The sequence below is a fragment of the Tauraco erythrolophus genome, chromosome 18 (genome assembly GCF_009769465.1).
Source record: "Tauraco erythrolophus isolate bTauEry1 chromosome 18, bTauEry1.pri, whole genome shotgun sequence".
Classification (NCBI taxonomy): domain Eukaryota; kingdom Metazoa; phylum Chordata; class Aves; order Musophagiformes; family Musophagidae; genus Tauraco; species Tauraco erythrolophus.
The window spans coordinates 1,322,172-1,349,075 of NC_141482.1; the positions used below are offsets into that span (position 1 = coordinate 1,322,172).

The 26,904-nt window shown below is 62.3% G+C and overlaps 2 protein-coding genes across 2 annotated transcripts; both read left to right on the top strand.

Moving 5' to 3' along the window:
- The first annotated feature begins 1,814 nt into the window (after positions 1–1,814).
- MYL9 (myosin light chain 9) lies at positions 1,815–10,309 on the top strand. Its single transcript, XM_086622690.1, has 5 exons — positions 1,815–1,847; positions 2,963–3,036; positions 8,603–8,806; positions 9,813–9,974; positions 10,136–10,309. Exons 3-5 carry the CDS (start codon positions 8,623–8,625, stop codon positions 10,306–10,308), a joined length of 519 nt encoding a protein of 172 aa, XP_086478816.1. The 5' UTR covers positions 1,815–1,847; positions 2,963–3,036; positions 8,603–8,622; the 3' UTR covers position 10,309.
- Positions 10,310–17,656: 7,347 nt separating this feature from the next.
- On the top strand, positions 17,657–23,061 carry TGIF2 (TGFB induced factor homeobox 2). Its single transcript, XM_086623008.1, has 3 exons — positions 17,657–17,693; positions 18,665–18,903; positions 22,477–23,061. The coding sequence occupies exons 1-3, from the start codon at positions 17,657–17,659 to the stop codon at positions 23,059–23,061; spliced, it is 861 nt and encodes a 286-aa protein (XP_086479134.1).
- Positions 23,062–26,904: the final 3,843 nt, after the last annotated feature.

Here is a 26,904-nt window from a genome sequence, read left to right on the forward strand (position 1 = left end):
GGAGACCACCGGGACCCGGCTGAGGCCAGGCCTTTCCCCCAGCACAGAAAAACCTAGGACCAGCCCCAAGGTGGCAGCTCTTTTTTCTCTTTCCTTATATTTTTATTAAAAAGGCAAACCTTCTTGGGACTCCTGTCCAGATCACGGGCATGGCAAAGGCTCTGCGCTCTCCCTGGCTCACCTCTGCTCTGGCACAGCACTCGGCGGTGTTTCCAACCCCATCTCTGCTCCTGATTCCTCCCCCAGCACAGCCCGTCCTTTGGAGGGGCCGCAGGCAGGACCCCTGCCTCCAACGAACACTGAATGACCTCCCTGGCTGCTCCGCTCCCCGGAGGAGGCAATGCCCTGGCAGATTTCATCCAAGCAGCACCGGGGCATGGGTAAGATGTCCCCGAGTCTGGCAGGCGGTTGGCAGAGCAGCTCACTGGTCTTCTGAGCCAGCAGGAACAAAAATCTGTGCCCTGGGCAGGGGCTGGCCGGGCTGCTGGAGGGCATGGCCGTTGCTTTTGTGACGATGATGAAATAGGTTTTTGGGCTTTTTAGTTGTTTGTAGTGATGCCCTGCAGGAGGATGGCAGCTGGGGAGTAACTTGTGTCACTGCTCATTTCTCCTCTTCACCTGCGTTGCTGCGAGTGCAGCCCAGGTGCTCCACGCTGTCCCCTCGGCATGGCTCTGCCACGCTAGAAAGTGCCCAGGGGTGATGGCAGGGTATGGTCCTTGTCCTCAAGCTCCCCCCTCTCCATGGGCAGTGACGGAGCCGCTAGCAGTGCCTGGGCAGAGCTCCCTGCTCCAGCTGCCTGCTCCAGGGTTGGCTGAATCCTTCTCAGAAACACTCCTGGTATCTCCCTCTCCCACGTGCCTGCTTCTCTGCAGGCAGAATTCTGGCCCCAGTGTCACAGGTTCCTGCAAACCAAAGTTAATTCCCCCCCTGGGATGATGTCTGGGTGGTCATCACCCTCCCGAGGGGAGCCCACAGGACCAGGAGCTCCTCTGGGTGACCGCAGGACTGGGCTGCAGCTCAGGGTTGCTGATGGAAAGGAAGCGTGAGCAGGATGTGCTGCTCTGGAGAGGTGTCCCAGACTGGTGCGTGTCCTGCCTTGGTTAGTTGCTCCCCATCCCTGTGCCTCTGGGCTCTAGACCGCAGCCTGGGACTGGGGCAGGTCCCTCGCTGTTCTCCACTCCAGGCCACTTTTTCGAGGACCTTCGAGGGGCTGTTTTACCACGTCCTTCTAGGGGCTCACAGCGTTGACTGGCTGGTCCTTCTGGCCACTGTTCCCTTCGCAGCGTGGTCGCACTGGACCATTAACAGCGGCTTCCAGCCAGCCTCGGTGCAGCCTTCGAACGTCCCCAAGGACCCCACGGAACCCGAACGGGCGGCTGGTCCACGGGCAGCCCCACAGCTGCCGGCAGGGACCTGCCAGAGCTGCCTCAGCAAGCCCATGGGTCCCCGCCCGGTGTCACCCGTGGGTGCCCGAGCACGGCGTCCCCCTGCGTTACCAGGCTGGGCGGCGCGGGGACGCCCAGGGGGACACGGGGACGCGCCGGTTCCCAGCCCCCCGGGCGCCGCCCCGAGCCGCGCATCTCCCCGCGGGGCAGCGGGCACGCGTGGGCCTCTCCCGCCGCCCTTTCGTCTATATAAGGCCGGGAGCGCCGGCCCCGCCGCCCCGGCCCCGCCGCCCCGGCCCCGCCGCATTCTTCTGCCTTGTATGGGCCGAGCCGGGACGGGCGGGCCGGGGCGGGCGGCACCGCCCCGGGCCCCCGCTGCCCGCCCGCCCCTAGGGCTGCACCGCGGGCCGGGCCCCGGCAGAGCAGCGCCGGCCGCCCCGCAGCTCCCCGCTCCGGTCCAGGTGAGGCGGCTCCGCCGGCGGCCCGGCCCCGCCGCTCCCCCGCTCCGCCGGACGGGACGGGACGGGACGGGAGCGGAGCGGCCGGCACGGAGGGAGCGGGGCAGCCCCGGTGGGGCGGGGGGGGACCGGGCGGGATGGAGCCGGAGCAGCCCCGATGGGGTGGGTTGGAGCCGGGGGCAGCCCCGACGGTGTGGGATGGAATGGATGGAGCCGGAGCAGCCCCTATGGGGTGGGATGGAGCTAGGGGCAGCCCCGATGGGGTGGGATGGGTGGAGCCGGGGGCAGCCCCAATGGGGTGACATGGAGCCGGGGGCAGCTCGGAGAGGAGGCGGTAGGACGGGAGGGGATGGCTGCCCCGGGGAGAGCGGGAGGGAGTAGCTCATGGCCACCCCACCGCTGCTGCGGTGCTGGAGCTGGTGCTGGGCTCAGCCCTGGCAAGGGGAGACGCAGCGGTAGGAGAGGTCCCAGTGTGTCCCTGCCAGGCACTGCTCTGCCCGGGCAGGTGGGTAGAGCTGCTCTCCGGGCCTGGCAGGAATGTCCCAGCCAGGGCAGGCAAGGATCAGTCTTGAGCAAAGCTTTCCATAAGTGCCTGCAATGACTTGGAGCTGGGACATCCTGGCAAGAGCAGATCCTGCCGCCATGGCTTCACCCACCTCCTGGTTTGTGAGCACTGTTCTTGCCTGGAACATCTGCTTTTCCCCCAAGTTCTTTTGCTGATGGCCAGAGCTGGGGTCCAGATGCATGTGTGATGCTCCAGACATCTCCCCGGTGACCTGTGAGCAACTTCAGGCAATAAACTGTTGTAAGGCAGAAAAGCTTTATTTAGCTCATTTCCCTCAGTCTTAAACACAGAGGAACGTTGTGTTTTGTTTAGCCTTGCCTATGAAAACTTGAGGTCCTCTTTGCTTCCCTCCCTGTGTGCCCTTTTGGTACAAAATGTTACGACTGTGATGAAAGCCAGGGAGGCTCAAAAACATGGATATGTAGGAGAAGGCAGCGGCTGAAGCAGCGTTCTTTGGAGCGGAACATCCCCAAGTGTCAACAACCACGGCTGCTGACCAAAGATGGTTGGGTTTCTGCAGTCATTTGAGTTTTTTTCCTCTCGTTGCTGGCAGGCTCTGTGCGGCTGTAGGAGGAGTTTGCGGTCACTTCCCCCTCTGAGACGCTGCGGCCAGATTCCCCCGCCGAGGTGAGCCCCTTAATTCTCCTGGGAAAATATCAAGATTAGTCCAGGACACATTACGCTGGTGGCCTGAAGCCATGAAGACCCTCTGCCCTATGGTCCTGTTCACCAGCCTCCCCGGGCATCAGAAGGGTGCTGGGTGCTGGGTCTTTTGCATGGTGATGGCATCTGTGCATAGTCTTCTCGCGGTGGCCCTAGAAGTTGCGCTTTGGAGGGTTTGCGGTGCCACATGGGCATGGTGAGGTCCATGTCCCCTAATCTTGCTGGCAAGAAGCTAGACCAGAAACCATCTGCTGAACTTGCTGCTGCATGGGCCTGGCCGGGTCCCTGGCGTGCGGCGGGAGCTGAGGGGGTCCGGGATGGACTCTCCCTCCTGGGGAACACTGCACACAGCTCTGGCTTCCTGATGCCACCCTGCTCCTTCCCATCCACACATGGAACCTGCTCACCAGTGTCAGAGCTGGTGGCTGTGGCTGGTCTGGGACACAGACTGGGGCTTGAGTTCTGCTTTCCCCTCTCCTCCAAACTCCCTTTCCCACATCCATCTCTAATAAGGCCAAAAAAGGAGCAGGACAGCAGCCTGCCTCTGTTCCCACAGTGCCGAGTGGGACAGGGGGCTCATCCCACGGCTCCCAATGCCTCTGACTGGTAATGCAGCTCCCCTGGCACCAGCAACCCTTGGCACCCCTCAGCAGCGGGGACGGAGCTGAGCAATGCCACATCCCAAGGGCATCCTGAGCAGGGCTGTGGTGGGAGAAAGAGATGGTTTAACAACAAATTAGGTGGGGAAGATGAGCCCCTCCCTGCTCACTCCTCCAGCGTACAACAACCTGGTCCAGAGGTGGAATGTCCGCTCCTGGGCAGTCCTGGTGCTGGGAGAGGTGCCTGGCAGACGGCAAAACTTTACGGGTGGAAGGATGCCCTGGGTGCAGCGCTGCCCTGCAGCTCCTGTGGCTCGCTGGTACTAGCAACTAATGTTGGGAAGAGGCATTGGGCAGAGATTTAACCACAGTCCCTCCAAGGGGCCATTGCGCCCCCTGCACACGTGTCCTCCAGGACAGCCCAGGTTGCTGGAATTGCTTTTTCCCACCCTGACCAAAAGCACCCAGCAGGTTCACATCATGCATCTTGCTGCTGGGGTCTCGTGGCGGAGAGGAGCTTGGTGCCAGCAGGAGATGATGTCCCTCTCCAGCTGTGCAGGGCAGCCCCACGCGGTGCTGGAGCCTCATCAGCACTTTTAGAGGTGGCTCCTGCAGCTCCAAAGCATGGCCAGCTTTGGAGGAGCCACCCTTGGGAAAACTTTCACAGCATATCCCGGGTGATTGCAGCTTTTGGACACCCCCGGGCATGGGGACAGGCTGCTGCCACCGCAAGGGGAGGTGCCCCGTCCCCTCTCTGCCTGGGCACCCCTCTTTGGTGCCAGCCAGACATGCCACAGTTCTGCTCGGCCCCCTGGCCCAGCAGCAGCTCCCCGCTGTTTTATTTTGCAGCTGGGATAGTGAGCTGGAGCAGCACAGGAGAAGATGCGGGGTGGGGAAGGGTGGAAGCGGGCAGGAGGGAACAGGACGGGGCCGGGACCCGCCTGCCCTGGCAGTGCCACGGGGTCCCTTTGGCTTATCCCACCCTCCCCAGCACGGTCAAGAAGCAGCACCAGGATGGAGTCGCTCATTTGGTTTTTACCAAGGAGGAAACGCCTGGTGGTTACTTTTTCAGATAACTGCGGGTTTTTCCTCTTTGTCTTTAAAATTAAACTATTTTCTTTACTAACTTAGCAGCGTTTCAGGCCAGCCCCACAGCCCCTTGGGTCTGACTCCCAGCTGGGGAAGGCACAAGCCCGGTGGTGCAGGAGGCAGGGAGGTCATCTTGGCAGAAGGATGAGGGAATAAGGGCAGCCGGTGCCAGGGCGAGTGTGGTGATCAGATGGGCACGTGGCTTTCGTGCCTGGCTGGCCGGGGTCTCATCCCTGCGCTGCCCTTCTCGGCTCTGCTGCCTGGGATCTGCAGCTCCTGGGATGGGGCTTTCAGCGGTGGGGTGGCAGGAGCAGGACCAGTCTCTGTGGGTTTCCTTCGTGCCGAGGTGGGAGCTGGAGGTTGGTGGCTGCACCGTTGGCTCAGCCGAGTCCAGCCCAGCGTGCAGGGCACCATGGCCGGGCGTTCCTTGGAACGGCCTGGGCATCGGGATTTTGGCAATCCCAGCAAACATGGGCTTGAGGAGCAGGGGAGCGCGGCCGTCGAGCCCTCGTGCAGAATCACTTCTGTCTCATGCAAGAGGCTCCTTTCCTGCACTGACCCAAAAAGCCTCTTCCCGAGTCCCAGCCAGCCCAGGGATCTGCGAACAGCAGAAATGGAACGATTAGGAGATGACCAGGCGGAGCTGGACCTTGGGTCCCAGAATCTCTCCAGGGTGTATTTTGGATCAAACAGCAAAACCGTGTGCCATCAAAATCGCACGTAATGCCCCTAACGAGGACCGGCTCTGGAGAAGGTGCCAAGCCACGTGTCTGCTGCTGGGTGCAGCGGGGGCAGGACAAATATTTGGATAATATTAATACATGTGGTGAAAGCGAAACTCCTGCTTATTTCTCTAGTCTTCTGCTAATAATTCTGCTAATAATTGGGCGTGGTTTGAAAGCAGAGCTTCTATTGCCGGCTCCAGCCCGGAGCCAGCATTGTTGTGTTCAGCTGAGCTTCCCCACGCCGCTGCCTGGGGGACGGGGACGGGCTGGCAGCGCACGCCGGTGCCAGGCGGGACACACGGAAAGAGGTGATCCTGTTGCAAAGAGCTTTGTGGTGCCGCGGTGCTGGAGGAAGCAGTGGGGAGAGACCCCGTGGGCACGGCTGGGCACTCCCATCCTGCTGCCTGGTGACAAACGTCTCTTTCCTGGTGGGCGCTGGGAAAGGACGGAGCGTTTGGGGATGGCGGGGTGATTTGGTGACTGCTGTGAGGTGCTGGGTGCCATCCAGGGCAGCTCGGGGCAGTGCAAGGGAGGGATGTGCGGGGTCCGTCCCAGTGCCTGCAGCCACTGGGGCTCATGGGGGACAAGGAGGGGACTGTCTGCCGGGGGATATGGAGTGTGTTCCCTGCAGAGGAAGGGCCCAGCTTGGGTTTGGCAGGTGCTGCAAGGCTCCCACAGTGGGATGGGAGTGGGTGTCAGGGTAGGGGGGAGAGTCCCCAGCCCGCTCTGTGCTTGGCTGGGTGCCACGGTGCCAGGCAGCCCTGCTGGCACTGGCACCATAGCTGGGATTTGTCATTTACTGTGCTCAGGATGTGCTTCTGGTACAGCCTGGCTAGAGGAGCCTGGGGACCACAGCAGGGTGGGGGCCATGCTGGTGGCTGCTCCAGCCCCCACCTCTGCAGCCCCTTGAAAGAGCGATAACAGGAGGGGAGGGAAAGATACCCTTTGGACAAGGGCGTGGAGTGACAGGACACGGGGCAATGGCTTTAAACTGAAAGAGGGGAGATTTAGATTAGATCTAAGGAAGAAATTCTTCCCTGTGAGGGTGGTGAGACACTGGCACAGGTTGCCCAGAGAAGCTGTGGCTGCCCCATCCCTGGAAGTGTTCAAGGCCAGGTTGGATGGGGCTTTGGGCAACCTGGTGTAGTGGAGGGTGTCCCTGCCCATGGCAGGGGGGTTGGAAGTGGATGATCTTGAAGGTCCCTTCCAACCCAAACCATTCCATGACTCTATGAAAGAGCTGGAAAGCAGGTACGGTCTGGGCCGGGGTGGCGGGAGCTGTGCGGGTGCAGAAGGCTGATTGCTCTGCCCTGGTCCATGCCAGCACTGGGGTTCCGCTGGGAGGGATGTTCCCCAAGGCCCGGCGGTCCCCCGAGCACGTTGGCATCAAGGACTCAGCTGGGAAGCAGATCCTGGAGCAGCACACCCAGGGTGGCCAGACCAGCCGGGCATGGTTCCTGGCATGCTGCTCACTGGGGGTGTTGCTTTGTGCTGCTTCATGCAGCACGATGTGGCTCCTTAACTGCTCCGTGTCCCCTGCCAGAGAAGGCAGGGTCGCCGGCAGCCCTGCTGCCCACCATGGCACGGGGCACACAGCAGAGCAGAGCCATAATACCCTGCTCTTCCCCCATGGTATTCATTCATAATCCATTAATTTAACATTGCGCCCTCCCCAGACACTGACCCACATGGGGAAACTGAGGCACAGGGCTGAGTGTGAGGGAGAAATGGCTGTGGGAGAAACGTGAGGGCTCTGGGCAGCGTCTCTCCCTTGGGCTGACCTTGCCCCAGACTTTCTCCCAGTGCCGTCCCTCTGCCAGGCTGGTCTTTGCTGGCATCTTGCTGAGTACGCTTGGCAGGATTTGACCGGGAGAGATCTGAGCATCCTCCTCTCGGGCAACATGGATGGTTGCTGGGGGTGCTTAGCACCCCATACGGGTCCTGTTTGGGTCCGCAGCACCCATGGCACAGGGTGCCTTAAATACTGACTGCATCCCTCAGCCTGGCAGGATGGGGGAACATCACCAAACTCCTGCTCGGACGCTCCGAAAGGGCTCTGGGTACCATCTGGGCATGGGAACGGGCTCTCTGCTCCAGCCCAGCTCTGCTGGGTGCTCACCAGCATGGGCTGGGAGCAGGATCCCCACTTTGAAAGATCAGATTTTCCTGCCGTGTCCAGCCTCGGTGGTGTTTGGGGTCTGCGGGGTCCCTTTGCCATTCCTCATGGGGCAGCTGTGTCCCCAAAGGTCTGTCCATGCCACCGCTGCCCCCCTTTTTGCCCCTCCGGGCTGTTCCCTTCTCCTGACATTCATCACCTGTAACAACAGCACCAGTCCTCAGCGCCCCGCCGTCCCGGCCATTGCTTGGCCGCTCTCCCCCTGCCCCGCAGGGACTCTGCAGCCCCCCAGAAGCCCACTACCCCTCTCTCCCCTCCGCTTCGGGGCCCTGCCCGTGGGCTCCCCGGGCAGAGCGAGGGGCAGCGGGGCAGGGAGGGAGGCGGCGAGCGGCCTTTGGCCGGGGCTGGGTGGCGGGAGGTGGGATGGATGGAGGGGGAAGGGAGGTGGTGGAATGTAAGGAATGTGGCCGGAGCAGATAACCTCTTCCCGCTGGGTGCTGTGCCCAGCCCACCTCCTGCGGTGAGATGGAGGATGCCAGGGAGAGCTGTCAGCCCAGGAGCTGGGGGGGGCATGGCTGAGCTCTGCCCAAATCGCTGAGGCACCCACCCCATGGTGCCCCCGGGACTGGCAGCAGTGGGGGGTGCTGGGTGCTGGGCTTGGCGTCTCTCCCTGAGCCTGGGATGCAAAGGGGAGAGGTGGGTTCGGGGGTTTGGAGGCTGAGGGGGCAGGCAGGGAGCCCGTGGGGACAGCCCGGGGAAGGGGTGCCGGTGAGTGCCACCTGCTCGTGCGACTTCCCAGGGCACTCGTTAGAGCCCGAGTCTTGCCCGTCCCCATGTCTGACCCTGGGACCGCCTGATCTCACTGCTGCCAAACTGCCTGACAGCCAGGGAAACTGAGGCACGGGCCTGGAGGTGCCGGGAGCTGCGTGTCCCTGCCTCTGCTCCGGCCCCCCGGGCTCTGCCTGTCCCCACCCGCCCTGACGCTCCTTCCTTGCCCCCAGGTACCCCCCCAGCCACCAAGATGTCCAGCAAACGTGCCAAAGCCAAGACCACCAAGAAGCGCCCGCAGCGCGCCACCTCCAACGTCTTCGCCATGTTCGACCAGTCACAGATCCAGGAGTTCAAGGAAGCCTTCAACATGATCGACCAGAACCGCGATGGCTTCATTGACAAGGAGGACCTGCACGACATGCTGGCCTCCCTCGGTGAGGAGACCCTTCCCTCGAGCCTCCACGTGTCCCTCAGCCCCCCTGCCCTCCACAGCTCCTCGGCGAGCAGGGAGAGCTGCTGGGTGACCTCGTGCCTCATGTTCCCCGTTGCAGACCAGCTTTGGTGGGAGATGCCGTTGAGGCACAGCCCTCCCGCTGGCTGCAAAATCTGGGGGGGGAATTTCTCTGCTGACACCAGTTGACCGTAGAAGGTGCGTTTGTGGAGGCATTCGAGGCTCGTGCTCTTACAGCTGTCCTCGCTAGAAGGGAACAGACCCTTGGGCTTGGAGAAGCTCTGCCCTAGGAGCCACCACTGGCTGCAGCCATTGAGTGTCTGAGTAGTCTCACCCCAGAGTATCCCCTGATGGACAAACCCCCCCCGTTGTTCTCAGCTTGGGTGATGGAAGAGGCCGGTCCCTGCGCCAGCGTGATACCTCGGCCGGTTGAGACTTGCAGGTCTGGCTGGGCTCCCCACCCAGAGCCCGTTCTCCTTCGCTGCAGGCCACAGCTCCCACCTCCTGCTCCCTGTGGTGCCTCCACGGCACGTTGGGAGGTCTGTCAATGATTGACCTGGCAGCCAAACCTGTTCTGGAGGTCCTGCCTGGCCATGGGAGGGACCTCCCTCCCTCCTCCTGGGGAGCTGATGCTGTGGGACCAGAGCGGGGCTGGGCGTTGGGGCACGCGGACCTCAGCAGAGGAGGTTCAACCATCCCTGGTGCATCCGTGGCGGGAGTTGTGCTGGGGACATTCCTACATCTCCCTTGAGGCTGAGCCTGGCAGAGCTTGGTTCCATTCCAGGTGGCCTCTGGCGCAGATTAAAGCCTGGGGCGAGATGGGGGGCGGGAGCACTGGGCACTGCAGAAACCCCATTCCCTTCTTGGTGAGGTGGGTGAACGTGTGCCAGCCAATTCATTTGCAATGAAAAAAGACCACGGGCTGGCCCTGGAGATGGGTGCTGGGGGGGACAGGGCTCTGCACCCACACCCCTGCCTGTGTCCTGCAGGGAAGAACCCGACCGACGAGTACCTGGAGGGTATGATGAGCGAAGCGCCGGGGCCCATCAACTTCACCATGTTCCTCACCATGTTTGGGGAGAAGCTGAACGGCACCGACCCAGAGGACGTCATCCGCAATGCCTTCGCCTGCTTTGACGAGGAGGCGTCAGGTACGGGCACCGCCGCGCGGCCCCGCGCTGCCCGTCTGGGCGCTCGGAGTCCTTGGGGACAGTCCCCAAGCGGCCCCAGAGCTGGGCAGGGGTGTCTCTGGGAGAGGTGGGTCCTGCAGCTCAGCATCCCCCGCTCACGCCAGCCCCTGCCCTCCTTGCAGGCTTCATTCATGAGGACCACCTGCGCGAGCTGCTGACCACCATGGGAGACAGGTTCACCGACGAGGAGGTGGACGAGATGTACCGGGAGGCGCCCATCGACAAGAAGGGCAACTTCAACTACGTGGAGTTCACCCGCATCCTGAAGCACGGGGCCAAGGACAAGGACGATTAGAGCCCTGCTCGCCCCCGCCACCCCTTCCCGTGCACCCCCCCTGCCCTTGGCCCCCCCTTTGCTGCCCCACAGCCAGCTCCCCCTGGGACCAGCACCCTGCGGCGGGTCACACTTTTGGGGGAAGTACTCCTGTCACTGCACCGCTGCCCGGCCATCAGCCCCACACCTCCCCTCCCATCACCTCTGCTACCTTCAGACTCGTCCTGCTGTGCCCCCCAGCCTGGCTGGGACCAACCCGCCCCCCCCAAGCAGCCATTGTCGCCCTTGAAGCCACCGTGGCGCGGGTCCTGGGGCCAGGGTGAGCATCCCTCGTGAAGCCGTGCCGTGCCGTGCCGTGCCATGCCGTGCCGTGCCGTGCTGTGCCATGCCGTGCCGTACCGCACTGCCTGCCGGATTTGGTGGGGTAAATTTGGGCGCCACATCTCCCCACCTCACTGCCGTTGCCCGCCGGGGCCCTTTCCGGCAGGGCAGCCTGTTTTCGAAGTCAACTCGTTCCCAACTCATGTAAAAACGGCTTGAGCATCGTTTTCCGCCTTTGCCGGTGGGACGAGGGTTGCCGTGCTCGGCCCCGCGTTGGGGCGGGCAGACGGGTGGGCTGAGGTACGCTTGGCACAGTGCCAGCCACACTCCCCCCCCTTAGCTGGTTCGGGGTCCCAGGGGCTCAGCACCCTGACGGGTAAGAGACAGGGAGGGTGAGAAAAGGGGGGGGGAGGTTGTCCCCTTGGTTTGGTTGTTTACCACCACCCAGACAAGGGGGTGGGAGCACAAGGGGGTCCCACCTTGCAAAGCTGCCCGTGTCCGTGCCCTGGAAGGATGAGTTTCCTGCATTTCTTTAAAATGGAGGAGAACATGACAAACCCACAGAACCTGGCGAGGGCACAGTACATGCTGGAGATGCTCCCAGCGCACTGGGAGAGCTCAGATGGGGTCTGCGGGAGCTCTGGGTGCTGCTGGGATCAGAGGAGTCTGCAGCCCCATCCGTGCTCAGGGATCTACCAGGCCCTGGGCGATGCTCCCATGTGGGAGATGACCCCCAGCTGAAAAGCTTCTCCTTGGCTCTCGGTGCTTCTATTTCCCAGGAACCACCAACAGAACGAAAGATGAACTAAATTGTCAGGGACATAAGGTGTGAAAGGTTGAACACGTGTTCTCCCAGGGACCCCCCCAGGGTCACGGCTCGTGCTCTGCAGCAATGGCCCCAAACCAGCCCACCTCCGGGCTCGCAGATGCCAAGCTCCTTCCCTAATTCCCTGCTGTACCAGGGAGAAACCTACAGTTCTCCCACTTTGGAGCAAAGTCCCAGGCCTGAAGGCTGCTGGAGGGCAGGATGCTTTTTCAAAAGTCCCCTTCACTGGGACGCACACCCAAGTGAGCATCTCGCAGATGTCACTTTGGGGCAGATGGCTGATGCTGGAGATAAACTGAGTGGCGTGGGAAAGGGCCTCCAGCTTCTGCAAGGTCTCGGCCTCGCTGCGGGCAAACTGTCTTCTGGAGGCAGCTTCAGCCAGGAGTGATGGTCAGCCCTGCTGACCCCAAGGGATCAGCTTGTGTGAGCAGCCAGGGTTCTCCCAATGTTGGAAGTGCGATGGACTTGGATGGACCACCAGCTGCGGGAAGCGCTGCCACCAGCAGAGACCTGCCAGAGGCTCCAGAGTGGGGCTTTCAGAAATGCTGTCTCGAGCAGCTACTAAAGCTGCTGTGTCCGAGCTGCCCTCTTCACCACCATGGCCGTGGTTACACCACAGGACTCTCGGAAGATGGCGTCCTTCAACCCTGACACCAGCAAAGCAGAGGAACTTTGTTAGTGGACGCTAGGGTACCTATAGGAAGAGTAAAGATGGCCCTTGCAGAAGGGTGTCCTGTCCCCCCACCTCCTGGGGCTCTTTGCAGGTGGATGGAGATGGTGGTAACAATGATGGGGCTGACCTCCAGGACTTCAGAGGCTGAGTGAAAAGCACCGAAACGCAGGTGCAGTCATAGATGGAAAGTGAAGCACATGGAGAAGATCAGCCCTGACTTCATGGGTGAGACAACAGGCTCCAAGTGCCCCGAGACAGCCCCAAGGAAAGGTCAGAGCTCAGCGGCTGTCAAAATCAAGAAAAAAAAAGGAGAAAGAAAATCACATGCTAGGAATTACCAGGAAAAGAAAGGAGATTAAAAGAGCAAGCACTGCTCGGCCATTGCCTGGGTCCTTGACTATAAGACCTATTGCCAAGGTCCTTGACTATAACACCTTGACTATAAGAAAGAGATAGAGCAAAGTGGAAGGGTCCCGAGAGGGGCACCTGGGCGGGTTTGGCAGCACAGACCAGCCTCTGTCCTGGCTTGGCAAGGAGACGTGGTTGCAGGGTGGCAGCGTGGGGATGGTGATGCTTCCCACCCCTCCTCGGGCTGCGCGTGGGCATTGCCGGGGCCATGTCTGGCTCAGGGTGCCTGTGGGCAGGAGCATCTCTCCCACGGGCTCTGTTCTCACCCACTTTCAGCACCTGCTTCCAGCCACGATGGGAGACAGGTCGGCAGGAGCCACGCCAGTGTGCCCAGTGATGCTCAGAGCCCTTTCTACGCTTCGTTATTTTTTCTCAGCCCTGGTACTAACTGAGCCTCTTCCCCGGCTTTTGCTCAGCTCTTGGCTTCCCGGCTTTTCCAGCCAAGCGGAGGCCAGAGAGCAGCTTTTCCAATCACATGGGCTCATATCATCCATGTGCTGATGCTCTTGGGAGGCCCCTGGTGCCACCAGCACAAGCAGATGGGGCAGTTCTCCTGTGCTGTCAGCTGTGCCTTCCCCAGAAGTGCTTCATCCACTTCGGTCAACCAGTTCATCCAAAAGCAGAGAAACATCAGCAAACTCCCGAACTGTTTGGGCCCACGTGAACCTCCTGAAGTTCAACCAGGCCAAGTGCCAGGTCCTGCCCCTGGGTTGGGGCAGTCCCCAGTACCAGCACAGACTGGGGGTGGATGGGTTGGGAGCAGCCCCATGAGAAGGACCTGGGGACACTGGTGGGTGACAAATTGGATGTGAGCCGGCAACGTGCGCTCGCAGCCCAGGAAGCCAAGTGTATCCTGGGCTGCATCAGAAGAGCCATGGCCAGCAGGTTGACCTGACCTCACTCACTCATTTCAAAGGTATTAAATAGCACCAAAATAAAACTAGACATTTAATTTCGTAAGTGTTTGCTCAGGACAGGGGGGCACCAAGTTAAGAAAATAACTGTCCTTTCTCACAAATCTTTTTCCCTGATGCTCAGAGGGATCCTCCTGTGTGCCAGTTTGTGCCCACGGCCTCTGGTCCTGTCCCTGGGCACCACTGAGAAAAGCCCGGCTCCAGCCTCTCCGCACCCTCCCTCCAAGTATGTAGACATGCCAAGGAGACCCCCCCAGGGGTGGCCTTTGGTGCTGAGCAGAGGGGAAGGGTTCCCCCCCTCCACCTGCCGTGACAATCCTCCTGACGCAGCCCAGGACACCGTTCGCCGCCTTTGCCGCAGGGGCACGTTGCCAGCTCGTGGTCCATGGTGTGCACCGGGACCCCGGGGCCTTTCCTGCCGAGCTTCAGCTTTCCAGCCGGGCAGCCCCCGGCACATCCTAGTGCCTGGGGTTGTTCCTCCCCAGGAGCAGGGCTTTGCACTTCTCGCTGAGCTTCATGAGGTTCCTGTTGGCCCATTTCTTCAGCTCTTGCTCCTGCTCTTACAGCCCGGCCAGGGGCCCAGGGACAGCCCTGGGTGCTCCAGGTGGCAGCTCCTGTTGGCTCAGCTCTGCCCATGGGCATTATTCTCTCCTTTAGCCTGAACAAGAGCAGTCTATGCAGCCCAAGGAGGCTTCATCCAAACCCTGACCCGAGAGTGTTGTTCTCCAGTGCTCTGAGCTCCATCCTAATGTCCCCAGAGCACCATGGCTCCTCTTCCCATGTCCAACGATGCAGGTTATGGGAGTATCAAAGAGGCAAAGGATATGGCAATACCCACTGAGAGAGGCTCTGCCCTGCCCCGTGGTCTCCAGGAAGGGCAATGGGAAGGGCAGAGGGGCAGGAGGAGATGGAGGGACCATGGTGCCCGAGCGTGGGGCTCCGGTGCTGCAGCCAGGCAGAGCTCCGCGGCACTGGAGGTGGTGAAGCAGCCGGTGCTCCGGCGGACTTGGGCTGAACTCTGCACCGTGGGGCTGCGGCACGGACAGTCGGACACAGGGAGTTTTCACCGTACCGCTTGTTCCGGGTGGGTGCCCAGCTGGCACGCACCAGCCCTTACCGGCACTCTAACACGACTGTGGGTCCCCTGGCCGAGCAGGTGACCATCGCTTTTAGACCTTTAGACCTGCTTTAAAGCTCTGCCGGGGGTGGGTGATGGAGCACCCCAGCCCGAGGCTCCCACTCCATCCCTGCACAGGCGAAGGACGCACCCAGCCATCGCTTCCCTCCTAATGAACACCGCCACGACTCCGGGCAGCCAAGCAAAGGCAGGCTGCAAGGCAGTAAAAGAGCGCTGGAACACCGCTCCCGGGACCAGTCCTACTGGGCGACCCCCAGCCTGGGGGGGGCTGGAATCAGGGAGCAGGACCCCCACTGCTGCAGAGCCAGAGCCGGGCCCCAACAGCTGCCAGAGCCGACCACAAAGGCACTTTTCCTTGTCAAAAATCCAGATACAATATCAGAGGGTGGGCAGAGGGTGGAGGGAGCCCTGCCAGGTCAGTGCCCTGGGGGCTGCCTGGAGTTTCCAGCATGCCCCCTTGGGGCTCTCGCTGCCTGATTGATTGTTTTTCAAATTGCTGAAGTTTAATGGTATTATCATGTCAATGGGCCCGGCCAGACTGTGCCCCGGGGTGGGGGCACACACTCAGCCTGGACAAGCCCTTTGCCAGAGCGGGCAGGGAGATGCCCCATAGCCCCTGTCGCAGCCCCTGGCCCCCCAAGGCTCCTAATTCCCCATCAGCTGGGACACCATTCCCCCACCCCCCACCCCACTCCTGCCCCAGGCTGGGGCTGCCCGGAGCTTGGGGCTGCCCAGATGCTGCACTCGGGCACCCAGCGGGATTTTTCCAAAGCTGGTTCCACGCTGTATGTGCAGCCCGGGTCATGGCGCAGCCCCGGGCAGGCATCTGCACCCAGGGACCGTTTCCCCGACGTTTAAGTTTGGCACAAAAATTAATACAGCCTTTTTCAAAGGGCTGGAGCAAAAGTGGGCTGCGGGGGAGGAGAGCCCTGCCCGGGCATGGCGGCTGACACAGAGCCCGGGGCGGGGGGCGGCCGCGGGTGGCAGCGGTGTCACCCACCGGGAAGAGGCTGGATGCCCGGGCAGGGTGGGCAGGGTGGACGCACCCGCCTGGAAACAGCCCTGGTGCACGGGCAGGAGCTGGCCCAGTGCGATGCGGGTGGCTGGGGCAGGGGGTGCACCCTGCACTGGTGCAAACTGGTAGCAGGTGGGATTTGCACCCGGGGCTGGCCCCGCACCCCGCCTGTGCCTCCCCAGCCCATCCTGTGTTTGCATTAACAGAGCAATTAGCAATTTGGGGGTACAGCTTCGCTCAGGGCACTGAAGGTGTAGCAGCAGGAGGGAAGCTGCAGCACAGCCTGCGAAGGTGGTGGGCTGGGGAGGGGAGAGCTGCCCCAAGGCCGGCTCCTGCGCCAGGGTGCCATCAAGCACCTGCTGCAGCCAGGATTTGCGTGGAGAAGGACGGAGCAGGAGCTGGTGACCTTCAGGGCCACCGTGCCCCACGAGCACCCAAGTCCCTGCGGGATGCACGTGTGTGCTATGCTTGGCTTGGCAAGGATGAGCATGGACATCCCTGAGAGGGAGGATGGACATCCCCAAGAGGACATCCCTGAGAGGGGGGTCTTGCTGCTGGCACCCCTCTGGGCTGGCCACTGGATAAGGTCATCTTGGCTTCCTGTGGCAGCACCTTCTCCATCGTAGGAGCTGGGAGGGATCAGTCTGCGTTTCTCACCATGTCGTCCGTACAGCCCAGAAGGTGCCTGTGATGGGCACACATGGGATGTGACACCGCTGCTCAGAGCAGCTCTTCTCTCTGTGGTTTCCACCGATGGAGGGTACCACCCCAAGGTGGACATGGTGAACATGTCCTCTTCCGGGCTTGGCACTGCTCACCTGCCTGTTCCTGAGTATCTGGCAGAGGGTGAAGGTGAGACCCGGCCCCACATCACAGAAGGACGTGGAGCACATGGTGAGGAAGTCCTGCGGGAGCCACATCTCGGACCAGCAACATCTGGAGATTTGGTCTCCAAAGCTCAAAAGGTCACCTTGGGCTCTGCGGTCGCAGTGGAGAGGCGCAGGGAGAGCAGTGGCCACCCAGTAAGACCTCCAAAGACCTCACTGGGCCTGTTGGCAATGGACACGGCAAAAGTCCCACCTGGTGCCTCCTTGATACCACCCTTGCTTTGAAACACCTTCTCCTTTCACGGGAGCGGAGACGTGCTGAGCTTCTGGTTTCCCATTTAGTAGGGAAAAAAATTAGGGTTTCCCATTTAGTCAAAAAGCCACGAAACGAAGCACCGGTGGTGCCTCAGGGTGGTCCGAGGTCCCTGGGGCTGTCACCCACACTCGCCCCAGGAGCTCCTGTCCCCTGCACCCAGTGCCTGCCTGTTCCCTGCCCACAGACACTGGTAACCCCTCGGTGCTCAGTTATAGGGTTTGGCCTTTATGTGGCCGGGGAGAAGGAGCTTGTGCGGTGCCGTGTACAAGTGCCCCTGGGTGGGTGACCCTGCGAGGGTGTCCCTGGGTGGGTCCCTGGGTGGGTGCCCTGTGCAGATGTCCCTGGGCAGATGTCCCTGGGTGGGTGCCTGGGTGGGTGCCCCTGTTTGGATGTCCCTAAGCAGATGTCCCTGAGTGGGTCCCTGGGTGGGTGCCCCTGTTCAGATGTCCCTGGGCAGATGTCCCTGGGTGGGTGCCCCTGTTGGGTGCCCCTGTTGGGGTGCCAGGGTGCAGCTCCGTGCAGGGGGGGGGTTACCGCGGTGTTTCTGCAGCCCGCGGGGCTGAGCGGGTGCGGGGGCTCCCTCCCGCCGGGCACCGTGTCCCGGAGCGGGGGCAGAGCACCATCGGGCGGGGGTGCCGCCACCGCCAGGTACCGGCCCGGGGCTCGGCGGGGCGGGGGCTCGGGTGCCCGCTGCCCGGTGCCGCGGCGGTGACAGCCGGGGGCGGGCGGGCCGGGGCCGGGGGCGGGGGGCCCGGCCGAGTTCCTGCCTCCTCGGGAACAAAGGGAACTCTGTCTCGGCATCTGTCACCGCCGCCCACCCAAAACTTTTCGCTGCGCCTCGGCCGCCCGCCCTGCGGCCGCGGGAGGGTCCCGCCGCACCCCCGCCACCGGCACCGGCACCGGAGCAGGCGGCGCGACCCCGGCGCGGCCCATGCAAGGGCCGAGGCGGCGGCGGCGGCGGCCCGGGGGTAAGAGCGCAGCCGGGGCGGGCGGCAAACATGGAGTCCCGGCCGGGCCGGGGGAGCGCGGGGCGGCGCGGAGCGGAGCGCGGCCCCGCCGCCTTTGTGCGGGCCGGGCCGGGCCGGGCCGGGAGCCGCCCCCGACGTGAAAAGTTTGTGGGAGTCGCGGGTGGGCGCGCTCGGGTGGGTTTTGTTCCCTTTCCGCGTCGTTTCGAACTTGGCCGGTGTTGTTGGTTCGGTCGGGGCTGCGTTGGGGCCGGTTCGTGCCGTTCGCGGGGGTGCGGGGCCGGGGGCCGCGGGCGAGTTTCCAGCTTCTCTTTCTTTCTGCTTCGCCACCCCGGGCGGCGGCGGGGGGGGGGGCGGGTCGGGGCTCGCCGCTTCCCCCGGCTTTGTGTCCGCGGCGGGCAGGGGCCCCCGCGCCGCGCTACCTGTTGCGGCCGGAGGGGCGGCGGGGGGCGGCGGGGCCCGGCCCGGTCCGCACCGTCGAGTCCCCGGCCCGCCCGGCCCGTGACAGCAGCGCGGGGAAGCCGCCCCCGCCGCCCCCCGCCTCCATCCCCGCCGCACAATGACCCCGCGTGGCTCCTTCTCCCGGAGCAACTCCGACTTTCCAGCCTCGGCCTTTCTCTCCTGCTGAGATTTTTTTTTTTTAATTATTTTAAATTTTTTTCCCCCCCCGAAAAAAAAATGCTCGGTCTTTTTTCCTGCCCGCTGCGAGGGGCTCCCCCCGAACCGCGCTCGCCTGCGCCGGGCGCACGCCTGTGCAGGCTCCGCAGACCTCCAGGGGCTCTGTTTGGGCAAACCTGTAGCTTCTCCTTCCCCCGGGGGGCCCTTGGATCATCCTCTCCCCCCACCCCGGCCGGGGGAGGAGGGGGTGAGCCGCTCTCCACCCCCGAGGCAGTGGGGAGGGTTCCTGTGCCTGCGTGCCCCCCACGCTCCCCTGCCCGGCACAGCGGCTGACTCTTTGGTTTCCCCCTTGGCAGGCTTTAACCAGGAGAGATCTGCGGGCAGCTCCACCATGTCGGATAGTGACCTGGGGGAGGACGACAGTGCCACATCCCCGGACCCCTCGCAGTCCAACAAGAGGAAGAGAAGGGGTAATCTCCCCAAGGAGTCCGTGAAGATCCTCCGGGACTGGCTGTACGAGCACCGCTTCAATGCCTACCCCTCGGAGCAGGAGAAACTCAGCCTCTCGGGGCAGACCAGCCTCTCTGTGCTGCAGGTAGGAACCAGTCCCCCCACATGCTGGGGATGCTGCTGGGTCCTCTGCCACGGTGCTGGGGCTGGGCCGGACCTGGAGAACCCTGAAGATCCCAAAGGACTTGATGTGCTGGAACCACTTGTCTCTGAAGGGCAGCGAGGGAGGGAATGGCAGGGAAGTGAAGCCACCTGCACGTGGGCAGCCTCTTCTTGGCAGAGGGCTGAGCCCCAGGGACCAGCTTTATGGCAGTGCTGGAGCGGAGCTTCTTGGCCAGCCAGAGGATGGAGGGACTGGGATGGGGCAAACCGAGCAACACCCTGTTAGTAAAAGCTGCCTCAGGCTGGGGGGGGTTCGGGGGGTGCTGCTTTATCCTGTTCCCCGGGGCCAGGGCTGCCACCTGCCTGCACGCGGGGCTGGGCAGGGGACAGCCAGCCCAGGAGAGGGGCTGGGCTGTGACCCCAGGGGGACATTTAGCAGCAGCACTGGCTGGCCCACCTGGCCCCCGTTACACCAGTTGCGTTAAGGGGAGCTCAGCTCAGCTGAGGGCTCCTGGGCAGGAGCTCCCCTGCCCCGCTCCTGGTTGTGGGCTGATGTTCTCCTCGTGGTGTTGCGATGGGTGCCCACTGCCAGCAGCGGGGGTGAGCAGTGCTTTTCCTTCCAGCTGTGGCATTTGCCCTGCCCGCTGTTAGGGCGGTGGGGAGAACCTGCCTGCACTGCCTGTCCTTTTCATCCACGCAAAGGCCACCAGCCTCCAGGCAGGGGACCGCTGTGTGCCCAGGGCCACATCCCCCCCTCTCCCAGCCCGGCAGGGTGGGAGGTGAACAGGGGCTTCGCTCTGTTCTCTGGTTCTGGGGGCACAGCGGGGTGGGAAACAGCTCTTGTGCGCAGGGGAGCCGGCAAGGGCCAGCGGGTTTGCAGCGGAGCTCTGCTCCTTGGGGCTTCCTCTGCACCTCTGGCTCCTTTCCCTGCGGCTCAGCGTGGTCCTGGCCAGCTGTCCCGGCCACGGCGCAGACACCGGGGTGTGGGCAGTGTCTGGCTGGTTTCCCCCTTCCTGGCCAGCAAGGCAAACTTTCTTTTCAATGTATTTCTTAAATTCCGGCCGTGCAACAGATTTGTGTCTGGGCAGCTGCTCCGAGGGGAGACCAGTGGTGCTGGGAAGGCTTGGGTCAGTGCGGTGAGGGAGCAGCAATGGATTCGGGGCTGTGGGAGCCTGCGCTTGTCCTGGACTGGGTTGGCACGGTGATGCCTGGCACGTGGGGGTTTACCCTAGGGCTTGCGGCGGTGGGAGCGGCAGGTGCCCGGTTGTCCGTGCCCTGAGCTCTTTGGGACCAGGGAGGGTGTCGGCAGCACATGGGCTCGTGTCGAGGTGTGGCCTTGCTGTGCGCCAGCTGTTGTCTGTGCCATGGGACCCGCTGCAGCCCGCGTGTGCTGGGCAAGAAGGCTGCCTCTGTACCCCCAGGGAGAGGGTCTCAGCCCAGTGGCATTTCCCAGGGCCAGCTGAGGGCTGCCACCAGGATTTTGTCAGTCTGAGGTGACGCAGCAGGATGCCATCTCTGCCTGATGAGAAGCCTGCTGGGGTGGAGGTGTGGGACACCCTATGGCAAGGCTGGAGCAGCTGCGGGGTTTGATCCGTCAGTGCTGATCCGACCCCTCCAGGAGCCTCTCGAGTGCTGGGCACTGCTGCAGCCACCAGCCGAACACCCCCGGGTTGTTTATTTGTGCATCCTCCTGCCCAGTCCCGCAGCCTGGGGAGCTGGAGCCGAGTGCCGGGGAGCAGGGAGCAACCCCGGGTCCCCAGGGAGAGTGGGAAGCCGTGTGTCCCTCTTGCAGAAAGTCGGGAAGTAAGAAAGTGGTGCCTGGTCCTGGCGAGGCTTCCCGGACAACGGCAGGTTTCCAAGCCCGTGCCCTCCTGCACGGGTGGGCTTCTCCTCCCTGCAGAGGGGACGCTGCTCTTGTGGTGGCAGTGGGGACAGACGCAGCCCGAAGTGACGGTCCCGTGTGCGCTGGTGGCGGGGCCAAGTGATGGCCACATTTAAAATAAGCTGCTTGCTTCAAAGCTGAGGTGTAGCCCAGCTGCCCGGGCAGGTGATGCTGTGCGGTGTCACCGGTGGGTGTGTGTGCCTGTCGCCGTGCCGGGTTCTCCAGAGGGAGTGCAACGCTGGAAGGAGCGTTAGTGGGGGGACCGGCAGGATTTTGGAGGGGGCTTCTCAGTGCTGTGAAGTTGTTTGGGCTTTTTGTTGGGAGCCCATCCCTCTGCTTGGGGATGTACAGCGGCTGGTGGCCATGGGATCGCAACATCACGTCAAGGGGACGCGGCTAAGGCTTGCAAAGGAGGGTGTTTGGAAGGGAAAAGGGGATGAGACGGGTGTATTTGAGGGTGTTAAATGCCAAATATTGTCTTAAAGACAAAAAAAGGACAACTGAGATCTTGCCACGGTCGAAGTTGTGTTCAGTTCTCTCTCCCTGGGAGAAATATTTTATGTAGCTGTTGATTTGGGAAAGATCAGTAATTTTCTTTTTTTTTCCCCCCCTGATTTATTCTCTTCTAATTATTTTCTCGGAATAAGACAGTTATTTTAATGTAGCATTTTATATAAAGATGCTGAAACAACAAATGGCCGGGACTGTGTGCGTGGCCGCCGTGTTTCGAAGGACGTGTGGAGGGGCAGCTGCAGAGCTCTGCCCCTTGGGCGCGTTTGGAAGAGCCTCGAAACTTCAGTGTAACCTTGTTCGTTGGCAGGAGGGACGGGAAGGTGTCGATGTACTGGGGGCTGATGGTTTTTAGGGTTTTCCATCCGTCCTGCTGTCTGTCTGCTCCGGGCAGCCTCAGTGCTCCTGTCCAGAGTGGCGGCGTGTTGGCACCGGCGGCAGCGTGCGAAGCGTGACTGGGCACGCCGACCTCTGGAGCGGGTCGCCCAGAGAAGGAAAACTGTCCCCAGACCAGGGACATGCTGGAGGCCGTTGGGCTCTGAGCTGGCTCTGTGCAACACCACAGCCTCTGCGGGGATGGCAGGAGCCCTGGGAAGGTGCTGGGAGCTGCACCCCGCTTTGTCTTCACGTGGCTGGGCACAGTCAGTTGCTGGGACTTTGGGGCTGCGGTGGGGGAACAGCACTGAGCCCATCCTTCCCTGGGGAGCAGGTGGCTTGGCCCCAAAGCTGCCCGGGTTCTGTTTGTTCACTGTGCTGCTGTGGTGAGCTGGTGCCCGCGGTGCCATGGGGGGCTGGCACCCCAGCACAGTCGCTGGCAGGGCTGAGCGGGAGCGTTGCACTGTGGGCAGTGGGACAGGGGTGCAGGGAGGAAGGGGCTGCCCCAGGCAGGCGGTGCCAGGCAGGAAGCAGCTGGCGTTGGGGTTTCCGTGGGTGGTGGCTGGGCAGCCCTTGCCAGGAGCAGCTCTGCCTCTCCGGAGCCCCACGGGAGGGGGGTGTGGGGCTGGGGGCGGGGGGGCCCTCTGGTAGCTGGGGTGTGTGGGAGCTGCTTGCTGGGTCCAGGCAGGGGGCTGCTGCTGGCTTGGCTTTGGGCTGCCAACCCCCAGGGTGGCACTGTGGGTGCGGGGAGCCCCGGGCTGACAGCGCTGCGCCCCTCTCTCCTCCCAGATCTGCAACTGGTTCATCAACGCCCGGAGACGGCTGCTCCCCGACATGCTGCGCAAGGACGGCAAGGACCCCAACCAGTTCACCATCTCCCGCCGCGGGGGCAAAGCCGGTGAGGTGGCCCTGCCGCGGGGGGCTGCCACCGGCTCCGGGGTGCTGGTGGTACCTCCCGTGACGGCGGCAGGGGCCTCCAAGGTGCTGTCGATGTCCGTGTGCCCGCAGGTACTGTGCCACCCCGCCCAGGCGCTGGGCAGCAACCTGACGGTGGTGAGCGCCCGCAGCCCTGAGCGGGAGAAGCCCCCCGGTCTGCAGCGAGCGGAGCCAGACCCTGCCCCTAAAGCGCTGTCGGGTGCCACCGGCAGCACCGTGACCTTGCTGGCCCGCGCCGAGGCAGCCAGCCCCACCAGTGGACTCTTCAACACGCCGCCCCCCACGCCCCCCGAGCTCTTCGGTGACGACTTCAGCAGCTTCCAGCTGCTGGTGGAGGTGGCACTGCAGAAGGCAGCTGAGCTGGAGTCGCAGCGGCAGGGCGGGCAGCTGCCCCTCTCCCCCCAGACTGAGCCCCTGGGAGCCTCCGTCTCCAAATAACCCCTCGGGCCAGGTCCCGCAGGGTGCCCTTCCTTGGGGGGTGCCCGACCCTCCCAGCCTTGTGCCACCCATCTGCCCGCACCCCCTGACCAGCTCATCTTGGAAGCGGACTCCTGCCTCCCCCGGGGCTCTGGTCCCTGTTAGCCAAGGGGGGAGAGGAAGGACTGTCCCATCCCACTGTCCTCTCGCTGGGCAGGTGCCCCCACCTGCTGCCCTCGCCACCGAGGTGCCCCGGGCACGGGAGGACGCGGCCGCTGCAGTCCGGCCGTTGTGAAAAGACCTTTGCAGCTTTCCTGACCTCTCCCTGCCGCGACCGACGGTCCCTGCGGAGCTGCCCTTGGAAAACCTGCTGACTTCTTTTTCTCTCTCCTGTAAACAAGGGTCCAGCCAACACCGTTTCTTCAGGGAGGGAAAGAGAGAATTTATTTTTTTTGAAAGTTGGTGTCTGTTTTAAGGACTATGGATGAAAAGCTTTTTTTTTCCAAATCTCTGATCTCCATTCCCCCTGCCCCTTCTCCCTTTTTTTTCCCCTTTTATTTGTGGAGGGTCTTTCTGGTCCCTCGTGCTGGCCAGGAGCCCTGCCTTGCCCAGGGAAGGGCGAAGGACGGATGAACTGGAAACCCGAAGTCTGTGGCATTTTTTTGCATGGAAAACGTGGGACCCTCCTCTGCTGCCGTAGGGTGTTACGGATGCTGTCAGTAGAAATCTCTATGGTGCTGTTTAGCAATTTTTTTGTTGAAACATTTTCCCTTTAATTGTGATTTATTATATGATTTTTTTTTTTTCCCCCCTTCTGTAAGCATTTCCACAACTTCCCCGTGTTTCTCTTGAGTTCCTGCTGAATTCGTGCCCGTTGTGTCCCGGAACAGAGACAGACACTGACAGTGGGCTGCTGCCGGGAGCGGACGCAGAGCTGAGACTGGGAAGTTTTGTATCCAACTTCTTTATTTTCTACTTTAAAAAAAAAAAAAAAAAAAAACAACAAACAACAACAAAAAACCACAAAACACCACATTTGGAAGGGGGGTGTGTTGCAGGCACGGGCATGTGTGTTCTTCTGCAAGTGCAGCGCTCCCGGTTCCTGGAAAGCAGAGTCGTCTCTGCCAAGTGCTGATGAGGTGCCCTGGGATGAAGGCTGAGCGTGGCCCTGCGGTGCTGGTGACCTCTAGTGACACGCTGGTCCGTGCTGGGAGCTGGCTGGGCCCCCCCAGCTTGGCCTGGTGATGGTTTTGGGCCCTGAGCAGTTCCCAGCTGGGCATCGCTGGTGCCCATTGCTGGTGCTGGGACGGAGGTGTTGCTGTCCCACTGTACGGTAGCGATGCGTGCGCACCTGTGCTGGCTATCCTGAGAAACACTAATTAGAGAAATTAGCCTGATTGCATGACGAGGGATGCAACATCCACAGGGTCTGGTGCTCTGCAGCGGCTGGAGCCCGCGGTGCTGAGGAGCAGGGTGCTGCGGGGTGCTGGGGTCTGGAAGGGAAAAGTGTTGATTTGGGGAACTGGTGTTTTTCCCCCGCCTCGCCCCAGCCCTTGCCTTCTTCAGAGAGAAGGTGATGGTGGAGAGGAGCTCCTGGGGGCTGTGGGAAGGCTTGGCTGTGGTGTGGCGCGCTGGCCAGGTGCCCCTGTGCAGCACCGGGATGGCTCCAGCTCCGGCGGTGCCCGGCTGGGCAGGGGGCACCACTTCAGGGGGATGCTCGTCCTGTGGCTGTGACCATCCCCTTCCTCACCTCCTCCGGCTCCATTTTATGTCCAGCCTTTGCCCTCTGCCTCCTTTCTGGGAAAAGCCCTGGATTTTAGGACTCCCTCCCTTATTTCTAGGTAGCCCTTCCCCTGTCTTCCCCCCTGCAGTTCTGTTCCTCCCCATATTTTGCCCCACTCAAACCAAAGTGGTTTCCTGCCCCAGGGCAGCAGTGCCCGGGCTGTGGACCGGTGTTGCTCCCCTGGGCATGGACCAGAAAGCATGGGGAGGGCAGGGCCTATTGGAGTGAAATTTACGGAGCAAAAAAACTACTGTAAATATCTTTTTGTTTGTTCTTCTGTTGTCAAATAAAAGTGTTTTTTAGTTTTGGTTGTTTGTGTTGTTTGGTTTTTTTTTTTTTTTTTCCAACATGAACCGCTCACTCGCTCCTCCCTCACCACCAGCCCCCACCTCACTCCTGACAGCCAAAGCAGCTTAAGAGGTCCAAGGAGCAGTGCTGGGTGTGGAAAAAACGGGGCCAGTGCCTGGCACGGGGCTGCACCTACCCCACCACCGTGTGGGCTGGCAGCCGTTGTGCCCCTGCTTCCTGCAGCGGCTGGGAGCCAGCAAACGCTGGGCAGCAGCAGAGGGCTGAGGCGCTTGTGTCTTCCCTTCTCCTGGCCAGCGCTGGAAAAGTGAGTCGGCAGCACTGCTGGTCCCTTGGCAAAGGGAAAAAGCAACAATCTCAGTGGGGCCCCAGTGCACGCGGTGTCCGGGGTCGAGGTGAGGTGGGTGGGGGTCTTGTAGAGCCGCTCCTGAAGCAGCGGAGAGTCAAATCATAGAATGGGTTGGGTTGGGAGGGACCTCGAAGTCCCAACCCCCCTGCCATGGGCAGGGACACCCTCCACTACACCAGGTTGCCCAAAGCCCCATCCAACCTGGCCTTGAACGCTGCCAGGGATGGGGCAGCCACAGCTTCTCTGGGCAACCTGTGCCAGTGCCTCACCACCCTCAGAGGGAAGAATTTCTTCCTTAGATCTAATTGAAATCTCCCCTCTTTCAGTTCAAAGCCATTGCCCCGTGTCCTGTCACTACACACCCATGTCCAAAGCCCCTCTCCAGCTTTCCTGTAGCCCCTTTAGGCACTGGGAGGTGCTGGAAGGTCTCCCCGGAGCCTTCTCTTCTCCAGGCAGCCCCAGCCAGCCTTGCTCTGCCACAGAGGGCAGGGGCATGGCTGCTGGCAGTGCTGGCTGGCAATGCAGTAGGGGTGGGCTCCAGGCTGCTGTGCCCGCTCCTGTGCTGCCCCAGGGGCTCGGCCAGCCTGTTCACGCACTAAAAGCGCGCGCTGATATTGCATCTGCTGGTGTCTCTGCACGTGCCAGCGCAGGGCTGCAGTCCCTGTGCCAGCTTGATGCCCTGTCTCCCTTGAGACGGCTACCTGCCTTCTTCCATAGCAGCAGCTGGCACCAGTCCGAGCCCCTCACAGCCTTCTCGCCCCAGCTCCCTGTGCTGTGGGGTGACCCCAGGGGCTCTTCACCCCACCCCTGGCACTGGGGCATCCCCGCCCTCTGGCACAGTGCTGAGCGTTGTGATGCAGGGGGGGTCCTACAGCCCTGCAGCGCCCCCAGCCCTATGCCTTGCCCTGGCCATGCTCAGACATGGCACCGAGCGCAGAAAAGCCTCGTCAACATGATGCTTTCGTGCTTCTCATGCCACAGCCAACACTGCCCTGAAAATGCCCACATGGCAGATATGGCGTCAGGAGCCCCTCAGCCCCCTTCGCTGGGGCCGGGTGGCGGTGCGGGGGTCCCACAGACGGTGCCCTGACGCACACGGTACCCGCAGGAAAATTGGCACCGCAGAGCCGGCGACTCTTCCCAGAGAAGCTGGTGGGCAGCCTGGCTGGCACGGCAGCGGCTCTCCCGCAGCCGGGGAGCCCCCGTCCGCTGCAGTGCTCGGGCCGGGATGTGAAACTGGTACCCAGCGTGGGCACCAGGGCCCTGCCTGCCCCGGCGATGCCCAGGCGTGGGGCTGGCTAAGCCCGCCGTGGCAGCTACTGGGGCCTGAGGAGACCCACTGGGGCCAGGGGCGCGCAGCACGGGCAGCCCTGACCCCTGGCACGGGCTGGCACTGAGGAGCAGCTCAGCCTGGGCACTGCTCTGC

What these genes read in the sequence shown, in the direction of transcription:
- TGIF2 (XM_086623008.1), top strand. Translation starts at nt 17,657, where the DNA reads ATGCAAGGGCCGAGGCGGCGGCGGCGGCGGCCCGGGG. An exon ending in GCGGCGGCGGCGGCCCGGGG is followed by an intron (nt 17,694 to 18,664) that starts GTAAGAGCGCAG and finishes CCCCCTTGGCAG; the next exon opens with GCTTTAACCAGGAGAGATCT. An exon ending in CCAGCCTCTCTGTGCTGCAG is followed by an intron (nt 18,904 to 22,476) that starts GTAGGAACCAGT and finishes CTCTCCTCCCAG; the next exon opens with ATCTGCAACTGGTTCATCAA.
- MYL9 (XM_086622690.1), top strand. Translation starts at nt 8,623, where the DNA reads ATGTCCAGCAAACGTGCCAAAGCCAAGACCACCAAGAAGCGCCCGCAG. An exon ending in CGACATGCTGGCCTCCCTCG is followed by an intron (nt 8,807 to 9,812) that starts GTGAGGAGACCC and finishes TGTGTCCTGCAG; the next exon opens with GGAAGAACCCGACCGACGAG. An exon ending in CTTTGACGAGGAGGCGTCAG is followed by an intron (nt 9,975 to 10,135) that starts GTACGGGCACCG and finishes CCCTCCTTGCAG; the next exon opens with GCTTCATTCATGAGGACCAC.